The sequence below is a fragment of the Sipha flava genome, unplaced genomic scaffold, assembly GCF_003268045.1.
Source record: "Sipha flava isolate LNK unplaced genomic scaffold, YSA_version1 237_pilon_pilon, whole genome shotgun sequence".
NCBI lineage: Eukaryota > Metazoa > Arthropoda > Insecta > Hemiptera > Aphididae > Sipha > Sipha flava.
In genome coordinates this window covers 909,478-922,462 of record NW_020272879.1, presented here as the reverse complement: position 1 = coordinate 922,462, position 12,985 = coordinate 909,478, and the positions used below count along the sequence as shown (strand labels likewise).

General features: G+C 27.6%; 1 protein-coding gene across 3 annotated transcripts in view; it reads right to left on the bottom strand.

Annotated features, from left to right (window-relative positions):
• LOC112683916 (RNA-binding protein fusilli) overlaps positions 1-12,985 on the bottom strand; it is a 65,184-nt gene that overhangs the window by 49,665 nt on the left and 2,534 nt on the right. For all 3 annotated transcript variants that reach the window (XM_025555125.1, XM_025555126.1, XM_025555127.1), the window contains exon 2: positions 4,840-5,083. In XM_025555125.1, coding sequence (XP_025410910.1) covers positions 4,840-5,073 — 234 coding nt within the window. In that variant the 5' untranslated portion in view covers positions 5,074-5,083. The remainder of the gene's footprint in view (positions 1-4,839; positions 5,084-12,985) is intronic.

Genomic DNA, 12,985 nt, shown 5'->3' with positions numbered 1-12,985 from the left:
AGGGACCGTTATTATAACATTTTTTAATGTATAGTTAAACCTAATAAATGATATTATTTTTATTTTACGTCACATTATACTCGCAATAAGCATTTAATAATATTATTTTATAATTTAATAAACAATTTTATAAATATAAACATACTACATTAGTTGATATTATATTTGATACACCGCCAAAAAATATTTTCTGATTAAAGTATTAACATTAAATTTTTCCCGATTTCATCTCGTACACGAGAAACATCGAAATGAACGTTACCTATGATAGTACAACGCTTTCATATACAATGCAGTCTTGTCCATTCCGAGATGAAATGTCAGTTTGAATGGAAAAGAAACGAGGAGGGAGAATAGTCGAGACCCGTTATATGTATGGTAGCGGTAAGACAGAATCACAACAGTAAGGATGATGAAGAAAAAAAATGCGTTCCTTATGCACATCGAAGCGATGTAGACTATAGAGGATATTCTGCAGAAAAAAATAATAATAAAAAAAAAAGAAGAAAAGGCAATGTGTGTTCATCGTTCCGAATCCAATTATTACGCTATGCGCACCGTCAGGTATACCACGAATGCGCAATTAAATCCGGACTGGAACACAACGAAAACCACTTGTGCTAAAATGTTATAGAATACGAGGAAAGAGGAAAATTGCTAAAAAATAATGTTGTCTAAAACAGTAGAACTAATTTTATCCAAACGTTTACTGTTCATAATAGTAAATAGTGTTATTATATTTTAACATATTCTAATTTAATATTTTAAAATATATTATTTTTATGATATAAAATAAGAATAATAGTAAAATATAAAACTATTTAGAAATGAGAATATTCTATGCAGAAACATTAAAGTGCAATAAAAATTAAAAATATAAAATACAAGAATATCCCTTTCATATCGAATTATTATTTTACCAATTATTAATTTCTATACTAAATTTTCATTTAGAATATTTTACAACAATAAAAATTAACAATGCTTTTTGATGTTGTAATAAAAAAAAAAATAACTAGAACGTAATTTGCAACTTTTATTTTTAATAAGATATTATTAAAAAAACATAAAAACGTTTCAGTTATGTCAAATTTTAACAAAACAATAATGTAAAATTTTCCAGTTTATATACACTCAATATATTTTGATACACAGTAATGCAATATTTATATCTTTTAATTTATAATGCATAATATAAACACACCTATAAATTATTAAATAATTATTAAATATGTATCATATAAGTATAGAAGATATATGAATTTGAGGCCTTGAACTGCTACCAAAATATAACCTTGAACTCTTTGTGCGATATTATACGTGTGATTAAATAATATATGTATGTATACAAAAATTATTTAGGATAGCTACTTTTCGCTTGAAGTTTTGTACTTTGACGATAAGATAAATAAAAATATTCATAACATTAAAATGCGAAAATTCATAGTTATATTTGAGAATGAATTTACATGGGTATCTAAACCCAAAGTATCAAGAATTACACCTACATAATGATACACTGGAAAGAAAATATAAAATCAAGATTTACTTAAAAGCTATGAATGATTGAGAAATACAGAAAAATATGTATATTATTATCGAATTCGGAAACGATATGAGTACCGATTGCAACAGTGGTATATTACATATTATTATAGACCACTGAAAAAAATATACTACAGCGGATGTCGATTGTTTATTTCACGAAAGATGCCGAATTCGCCTGCGCAAATATAACAATTCTCTTGACGAATTAGTGTTAAAACGTATGAACGTATACGAACAGTACGAAGGACATACCATAATAATACTCGACGATTACAAGTAAATATACGCGAACACACAGCATTATTTCAACGACCAGCTGTTGCAACCGTTTTTCATAAGTTAAAACAGTGTGAGATGTGCACACATCGTCTTGCAAAGAGTAAAGTGAACGGGAAAACAAGTATATACCTTATATACCTCTTTAACAACTCACTGCATGTGTCTACATATTTATACACATTGGTATACACACACACACACACAATTAAATATATATATATATATATATATATATATAATTTTTAACACAAAATACACGTTTGTACATGTATTGCGTGAAAATATTATTTTGATTCAAACGTTGTATACATATGAGCAAAATAAATTACAAACCATTATTATCATTATTATGCATTTTCAACCCATTCTCCCGTAGAATGTATCTTTACACTGTTAAGAGCATGCACACACACAAGTATGTATGTACGCACACAAATGCAACGCACCGTGCGCGCGCGCACATGGCCGTACACGGCCGTGACTAATTGCCCGACCGTTCCCGAATCCCGCGTGTATGACGATCATTATATTTATTTTTTTACCACTAAATCTCATTATTTCGACTTGTTCGCGGAAGCCCTAATTTTCTGGACGGTACATCGTATACAATTGTATTAAAAAGCCCATGTTTATAAAACAATTCAAATATTGAAGAACACGACAACGTGGCAGTCAGGCTCGGTTTATTACAAATATAATGTTATACAATTAATGTAGACTGGAAAAGCTGCGGATCCTTGAATTCTTTGCAACTGGATTTATGTTATTTTTAATTAATTATAGATGGTTTTCTTTTGCATTCGGTTATTTATAAATCATGAAAAAGTACAACTAATAAAACGTAAAAAGCGAACGATTTATTTTTTTTACTACGTACTGGATTACTGTGAATGAAATTATTTAGATATAGCTCTTATCAACATAAAAAATAACGTCATACACCGGATAGAGAGTGAATAACTCTGCAGATAATAAGCTATGACGTACCACCATTCATTTTGTACATTTATTTATTTAATTTCGATTTACGCGTCTACTACTCGTATTTATTTATTTATTTATTTATTTATTTATTACTCGTGTTTTCATCATATTATGTCGGCAAAACGTTTTTTTCATAAATGTTTGAAGACATAATCGGTTGACTTTTTTCCTTGGTCCTCTACTGGTCCGTAGCTAATCCATTGTTAATCTGGGACGCAGAGCAGCAGCAACAACGAAACGTAGCGAAAAAATACGCATTCAACGTTTTCGTTTCGTGAATGGGAAAAGTTGGGCGGGATGAATTGGACGCGCGCGCAGGGTACGGGCGGAGGCGTTCGGCCATTTTGATGCGCGTCCCTCGCCCACAAACGCCCGGCAGCGTTTAATCACTAGCCGAGTTCAACTCTGTAATCTCATATTTCAATAATACGCGCCATATCAATGTAGAAGTTTTAATTAATTTTTTCTTTTCTTAAATTCTGCGATATAATGAGTGATCGTGTTTTTCGTGTATTGTTATGAACGTTGTATGATACATCATGTGTAAAAATAGCAAAACTGCATTAACGTTTATGGTGTGCTTTAATTGACTTGATTGATTTCAGACGGTTTTATAAATGATATTCATATGAAAATATTTGGGACATACAAGTATTTAAATTCAAACAATACCGTATAATAATGAACGCATTTTATAACATTAAGACGCACGAACAGACTATTATAAATTTCGTAGAAATAATTTTAAAATAATACAGCAGCAATTACCCTAGTCTTTGTTTGAATAGTTACAAAAAGAAATTTTCTAATCTTTCATCATATATAATTTATAACATATAACATATAACATGTATATATATCAACATTAAAATAGGTAGGTACTAAAATATTATATATTTTCTCATATTTTGTTAACCCCTGCAAACCTGCAAACGGCTACCAACTTTAAGAATATACGAGCCGGTTAAAAAAATCGTATATTAATCTTTAAAAAAAATATATACAATAATAGATCACTACTACCTCGATTGCGACATTATCTTATGTATTGCGACCCTATAAGGGAGACTGACATGAAAACGTGACGGGTCTTTCATAAGACGAGGGTGGTTAGACTACTTACTACACGTTTGCTATTGTGTAAAAAGGGGTTAAAAATAGTAGATACGTAAAGGTAATAAAACCTTTTACAACATTATATTCGGGCCATAAAAAAAAAAAAAAAAAACGAAACCTTTTAAATAAAAGTATCATCTGTATCACGTGTGTTGTATTATTTGAAAATTCGTGCTATTATGTATTATAAATATATATATATATATAGGTATATAGGTATATAATGTATATGTAATTAAAAAGTCAAGATAAAAATATAGATTCCTTTTTTTTATAATGGCGAAAGTGTTATAACTGCAAATAGTGTGTATGGATATCATATTATGTTATTATAAGGTTTACAACCTTTGTTTAAATGAAAATAGTGAAATGTGTGAGATAACAATATGTCGATATCCCGGGTCGAGTGTATCATATTATTCTTTTGCAGACCACCCGCCATTTTGCTAAGGAACACCCCTGTGCGCGCGCCGCACGGCCAAAACGAGCACAAAAGTACAGTATTATTCATTCGGTGAGCTTATGATAAAGTGCTAGTCGACTTTTTTTTTTTCATCAGAACGGAACCGGTTATGAAGCGAAACACAAAATAACATGGCGTGTGTACTCGTATTATCGTCTTAATGATATTGTGGCATCGCAAACGTAATATAGGTAATTACCGAGACCGTATAGAAAAAAATTAAAATCAAAGAGAGAGTTAAAAAAAAAAATGTACATAATGTAATATTTTGGCGCTGAAATTATATATGTACTGTGTGCGCAATGAAAATTAGCGGACAAGGACGTTCTAAAAATACACATGAAAATAATACGAAACGTAATACGCACGACCGAATGCGTTTTGCATTATTATACTCATGGTGTATAACATAAATATTATTACTGTTACGATTATTACACAGCACTTACAGTATTGGTTGTCATGTCGACCACTACGTATATGAGCAAGACAATCTCCTGTTCGTCTGACCCGAGCAGGTTGCCCTGGTGGCCCGCTGTGGCCACGTACAGAGCACATAAGTACGGCGTGGCCACTCGCATATTGGCCACTTCAATACTGCTGCAGGCGTTCTGAAGACTATCCTCCTCCACCTCCTCCACCGCCGTTCGAGTATCACAGTCCGTCGATTTGATATCGGACATTCCCCATCACCTGTACAAGGCATACAAAAAACATAATGTTTAATAAATAGAAAACAATTTCAACATTATAAATTTATATTATAATATTCAGGTAATTATAAGTACATTTTAATCTAAATCCAACACATATCTACTCATATTATATTTTATCGATTTATGAATATACCTATATACAAGCAATAATAAATTCTTATATTTAAATTGAAATATCTCATTTTAAATGTATAATTAATATCAGTATTTCGAAGAAAACATTTTTAAATATCATCTATAAAATTGTTTTTATTTTTGTATAATTGTATAATTGAAATAAAAAACACAACAAAGCCTTGACTATGCTGAAACAATTTATTATTTTATGCATCTTATAATTTATTTTAGTATACGTGTTGAAGAGCTCTAATATAGTATTTTTATATATATAGCACAAACTACAGTCTGATTTCTAATTGATTCGATCCGTCATAAATAGTCAAAAATCAGTGATAAACAATTACCATTAAGAATAATCTGGAATAGTTTCACATTTTTTTTAAATATAGATTCATTCTGTTTTTGATACAACAAATTATTTTTAAAATATGACATTAATTAGTTTCACCATCCAACCATAGTTGAAGTTGTTTTCAATAATTATCCATTAAATATTCGAAGTATAGTTGGAAAGCGAATATTTTTCTACTTCCGATAAAAATATTACGCACATCGCAATCACCTCTCGGAAATACTAACCACCACACACCTGTATATTTTATAATTTTAAAAATCTATAAAATAATTATAAAACAACATAGGTCACGAGTTTACTAGAACAAAGTTCGAAATATCTTGGAACTTGAGCAAGAAATTCGTTACGTCCTCAACGAACTTGGTGGGGCAATGTGTGATCGAGTGATGGTAAATTTTATGGAAAGAATAATCGCCTATAGGGCAAACAGGGAGAGTTATATGTCCAATATTGTTTTTCACTGTTAAACCTTAACTTCTTTAGAAGAGAATGATATATTTATTAAGTCATTTTAAAAGAAATAAATTAAATTTATAGCAAATTTAAGCCCTACGTTATTTTTAAGACATCCTAAACAAAAAAAAATTATTATTGTAGATAATCATAATATAATGATATAATGTACAATATTATTCTGTTTTATTATTAAATAATACAATATTAAATATTATTTTCTCTCAGCTTTTATTAATCGGGATAAACTGAAAGATCGGCTGGGACACCAGGACATGCCTTTAAAACCAGGACTGTCCCTGTCAAATCAGGTCGAATGGCAAACCTATTTATTAGGTATATAAATCAACATTTATTTATTAAATTATTGAATATTATCTTAATATACAATTTAAATATTACTTGTTAAAATTATATTAAATATCCACAAATTTAAAAACGTACAATAATTTTTGACTATAATAATTTAAAACAAATATATTTTTTCTACCTAATAATTAACGATATACAGTTATCCTTTTACAAAATGTTTCTTCCCAACTCTAAGACGAAGTTTTATTTATTATTACCCACAATTGCTAAAACTATAACAATATATTATAGTTTTATATTTTCAATTGTCATAAACTAAATTATTTTTAAGGAAAAATGAAAATATATGATAATATAATTTGTTAGAATATTTAGTATAGAGTAATTGTATATAACAACTTAAAACATTAAAATCTCGTAACAATTTTCATGACCTTGACAATGTTTACTGGTCTCCTATAATTTAAAGAAATTTATATGTGACGTAATTTGCGCCCACGGCCGTCTTCTTCTGTACGCAATATATTAATATTAATATTTTATACTGTTTTTAACACGAAAGTCATTTCTACACGTAATTATATTATAATTTTAATGAGTATTATAAATTTGGGAATAACTTAGGTTTCGTTACTGGGAAACTATTTAATGAAGAAAAATTTTAATAAAAGTTAATTTAGATTCCAAATATTGTTCGTTTCAAACATGGCACATAAAATCATACAGATATTGGGTTTATTGGTCATAACAAAATGTAAAATGGATATACTTTGTTATACCGGTGACTAAACAATACATTGAATAATGCTATATAAATGAAGAGTTTAAATATACATATGATACTCATAAGTTTGATTACCTTGTATCCAATTATAATTTCAATTATTGTAAATATTAAAATCATAAATATTTCATCCGATAAAAAAATATAATGATACACATTAATCAGTTGAATCTGATGGAAATAATTTATTTTCTATACGAAAATCAAGTTTTTCTAATAATATTGTAGTAATAAAATCAATACATCACTCGTTTCTCAAAGAATCTAAAAATTTTATAGTACATATGTTGAAATCAATAATTCTATTGGTTTCTTTAAGTAATATATTATACGGATCAGATAAAAAACGATTGCATTTAAATTTAAATACTACAATGTATCTATTAATTGCTGAAGTAAGAACAAAACATTGGGAGCCTCAAAGTTTATATCTGTGATACTGAATAAATGTAAAAATGTGAATGGAATAATATAAATAAAATAAATGTATTTAAATATCTATATTTGTATACATGAATTAACGTTAATGATAAGAAATCAAAAACAAATTAATTTTAAAACTAAAAATTAGTATTAACTAAAATATTTAAAGTTCACCTATAAAAATTTACTACATATAGTAGTTTTAGCATTATATGGCTGTCAATTTTAAGGATTCATAAATTCCAAAAATGCATTAATAAAGTATTAAAAAAAAAAAAAAAAAAACATTCAATAAATCAAATATTTTTTATTAAAATACAATTCCAATATGATATAGCTATGATTTTAAAATTATAAATTTTAAATAGAGAATACGTTTTGATTACGAAGTTATATTTAGAGCATGTGTTCTAAATGACGTATGAATATGTTCATTATAATTTCGTTGAGTATTTTTTTTATTTTTTTTTTTTTTAGTGAAGAAAATACTACAAAAAAGACAATTTTAGTATTCGATTTCGGTTCATTTAACCCAAGTTTATTGATTATTTTTATTTGTATTTTGTAAAAAATATCACTTTAATTCTAACTTAAGAAAGTCAACACTATGAATTAGATTTTCAATTTAATAAAAAAATAAAAATAAATTTGACTTAAACAAGTTAATTTGAATAGAAAAATAAATGATAATGCCGATCAGGGGTTTATTCACGTAATCAAACTAATTTTATAAATTTCAAATAACAAATATAATGAAGGTACCTAATTTAAAAAATCTATTTAAAACCTTATTGATATGTTCTATAATTTAAAATAAAACAAAATATTAACTATTTAAATGTTGTATTTCAGATTTTTGATTTTGGATATAAATAAATATGAGGTTAAGAGTAAATTGCTTGCGTCTATTGTTAAAATTATAAATCTTAAGAATACAAATTAATTAATAATATTTAAGACACAATATGATGATAAATTATTACTTATTAACTAATGTAAACATCGATTGCTTCACATGGATTAACTTAACTAAATCTGACGGACAAAACTTAAAAATGTAAACAAAATAACAAATTTATCACGTCAATACACCATGTAAATTGTATTATTAAGAGATAAATATTAATCAAGAAAAGTATGAAAATGAATTATAAATAAGCCTAATACTTAGAAAACCATAACCATGATAAAAGATAATAGATAATGATAATAGAAACACATACGGAAAAATATACAGAAGCTAAATAAAAGAAAAAAAACAATACAAAAGAATAAAATGAAAATTAATGTTTGAATATATTAGAAAGACACAGTTGCATACTTTTGGAGAGGTGTTAATCTGGTCTCGAGCCCCCTCCCCCCCCAGAAGGAAAAAAAAGGCTCACGTGTCATAAAAGACTTGCTAAAAAAGTACAGAGAAAGAGAACATTAATTTATATTAACATTATTATAGTATCATATGTATTTTTTATAATATTATAAAATCATTAATTTTTTTTAGATACATTTTAAACCCTCCCCCCATCCCCACAAAAAATTTAAAAATACGCCACTGGTAATATAACTTTTTGAATAGAACAGAGTATGAGTGCTGCGGAAATGAAAATGCTTAGATGAATGTATAGAGTGACAAGTTAGAATAAGGAACGATTACATAAGAGGTAGTATTAGTGTAACGTCAATAGAAGACAAGATAAGAGAAAATAGACTGAGATGGTTTGGACATGTAATGAGGCTAGAGGAAACAAAAGCAATAAGAGTAGCGGTGAAAATTAACGTTGACGGGAAAATAGGAAGAGGAAAACCAAAAAAGAAATGGCTGGATAAGATTGAAAATGATATGAGGACTGTTAGTGTAAGCGTAGGAGATGCAGAAAATCGGGACGAGTGGAGATTTAGGACACAGGTGGCCGACCCCAAATAGTTGGGAAAATGGTAAAAGAGAAGAAAAAGACTGGTAATGTAACTTTGTAAAATCAAAGGTTTGTGATTTGTTAAATATCATCTAAATTGGCATGATATAGTACATTATACAGCATTACCTAATGTTTAATAAACATGGTTTATTAATTAATAAGTTTATTGATATAGACAGTGCCAGATCTAAGAAATTTGACGCCCGGGGCTAATAAACATGCAGGGCCTTTTGTAAATAAAAATACGAAATATATTCATGACTTTTTTTGTTTTTTATAAACTTAAGAGCATCTTTACACCAACCAAGCATAGGGTAAGCATACCAATTTGCCATCCCCTCCTAGATCCGGTACTGGGTATAGTTGGAATTGAAATTATTTTAAACGTTATCTGAAACTATATAAACTATATAACTATATGCAGAACATTATGTTGTTATTATTATTATTGTACATTATTAGTTTAGTATAAATAGAAAAACCATAGTTTCTCAACATAGTAGGTTGTTTTTCATTTTTAATGAGATGCGGTTACTTACAAGGGGACTTAAATATAACTTTATATATTCTGTAACACTGAACGGAAATGTCAAATGGTATCAAGATAATGAAACCGCGTAGGTATATAGGCTTTCACTATGGCAGTAGAACCACGAGTAGTGGCGGTGACAGTGACAGTACGGTGTACCCGGGAAAACGGTCCCAAGACCGATGAACCGGTGAAAAACGTGCGGTGAACAATTTCCCTAAGAATAGATGGCTAAAAAGAACAATACTAAAAAGATTTTATACGCACAGCGATAATAGAGGTAAATTAAAAAAAAAAAAATCAGACAAGGTACGGTTGATGAAGTAACGGTATCACTGAACATTACCGCATAACACAGGTTAAACTTATGAAATGTTTAAATAATTAAAAACGGGAAATAACAATGGTAAATCAATTAAACACCAAATTTAAAAATTTGACATGGTAACTTATAAAATATGTAGTTAAAATCAAGCACTAATTTAATAATTTAAATAATTTAATAAAATGAATTACCTAATTAAGTTAATAAAATATTATAAATATAATTATTAATCTAGACATTTCTGAACATCTTTGAATAACTTTAACTTATATTAACTATATTTTCATATCAATTTATTTATATAGTTTATTATTTATTTTAAAAAAAAATGTATAGTATATTAATTACTTGATACTAATATTTTAACTAATTTACCTAGATATTTTTTTAACAGACTTAGCATTAGTTGAAAAATATTGAATTATTGTAATATCTTAAACGTCTATAATATTTAACAGGTAAACATGCGTGCTAGGATCCATGGTAAGTGGTTTTGGTCTCAATTATTTTGATTTTATAAAATGACCCCATATTTTTGACAAATAATTTCACAAGAGTATAATATCTAGTTTATATAGCTACTCGTAAATAATTATAGTCTAACAATAATAAAATACCTACATATATTGTATCATGTGCAGCACATCTAACAATTTGGATTATCAGTATTACAAATCTTTATTTTATTTTATAATGTGGTCCTCTATTAAAACTACAGTATGCCATGTTTTTCCTAACAAGTAACATAACTAAAAATATAATTTGAACAAAACAAATAAAACATTTCATACCAATTTTAAAATGAAGTTATGTTTGAGTTGAAAATAACCATGTACTTAAATAGTTCTTCAATTTTCATTTCTCGAACTACTAGAATCGATACGTTTAAAAACGAGTCCAGTAATATGAAAAATCAGTAAAAACCAGTTAAACGTGTCCAAAATTCTACTTTTTTCTTCTTCTTTTGCATACATTGAACAACGTCACAAATACTAATAATGCCAACTTAGCCAAATTTAAACTTATTGAATGAGGAATACTTAATAAATAAATGTACGACTATTTTTAGAATCATTATTCATTGCACATACGCGATTTTAGCACACGAAAAAAACGAAAATTTCTTGGAGAAGGGAAAATTACGAAAAGTAATTTACATAAGTATGTGTTTTGTATAAGTGTATTTTTTATGTTCTAGACGAAAAAAGGGATGAAGCCAAACACATGCGTTACGTAATCTACACAATGTGCTTCAGTGTTCAGGAGAATTCTTTATATATTTTTTCTGCAGAAAATAAATTATAGTTTTTGAGATTAAAATAAAGAATTTTAACTGAATATTGAATAGTGGGCCGGACGAAAAGTGTCTTTCTCTTGTAAGGGGGCTTCCTATCGAAACAACAAGTTGACAAATTCCTTCACGGTGTTACTGATGGGAATGCCAGCTTCTACTGCCATAGTTCTGTGGGCACGCATCAGAAACCACGGTTGAACAATAATGCACGTGTTACGTAGTCCAGAAAGGTAAGACGGATGTGTTGCTACAGAGCTTCAATGGGAAATACTTCGAATATAAAATAAATATACTATATCAGGATTAGTGAAATGTACATTGTTATGCGATCAATACAAAATATATATACAAAATAAATACTAACTTTTAGAAAGTATAAATTGTAAATTCAGAAGTTCGATTGATTTCATATAAAAATAAATGTTAAAAGCATATAGAAAATATTGGTGGAATAAAGATTTTATCTCGGATTTTATTGAGTAATTACCAAACTAATAATTAACATGATTTATCTAATTTTCATAGGTGTATATTTCATATTAAATAGGATAATTCGAGAGTTAATCATATAAGTGATATGAATGTAATAGTTTTAACGGTCATAAATATTTAAACAATCATGAAATATTATTAATTCATAATATGTTATCATATATTGTCATACAACTTGTAATAGTCACATGATTTATTTTAATATCATCAAAAATAATAGTAAGTTGTAAACATTATTTTGTTTGATATTTTAATACTTACGTCGAATTAAAATACAATTTATACAACGTATTTATCGAAGTATTTATAAATTATCTTCTACATATTTTAAAAGAAAAATGAATTAACTATGTTGTGAATAAAATAAACAAAATAAATAATAAAAGCCTTTATTATTATACCCTAGGGTATAAACAGATTAAGAAAAAAAAATAAACATTGAAATAATTATATAAAAACCTATGTAACTGAGAATTTAACGCGAGTACTCAAATTATTTTACTTGAAAAATTTAAGTTAAGTATTAATTATTTGAAATAAACATATTTTACATATATATATATATATAACTTTAACAACTAAAGAATCTATAATGTAATTAAAATATTAAAAATACAATTTATGTTTGATAGTAATAATCGAGGGGTAATAATTATGATAAATTAAAGCTAATAAAATCCTAATTAACATCTTTGATACCTCTCATACATAAATACATTATTTAAAACATAATACAGTGGCATCATTGGGGGGGGGCAAGGTGTGCATTTGCCCCTGTCTGATTAAAAAGCATCCCAAAGGGCCAGCCGTTGTCGTTTAGCCATAAACCGTTATTTGTGAAAAATCAAGCGTATTTTTATAATTTTGAAAATACTA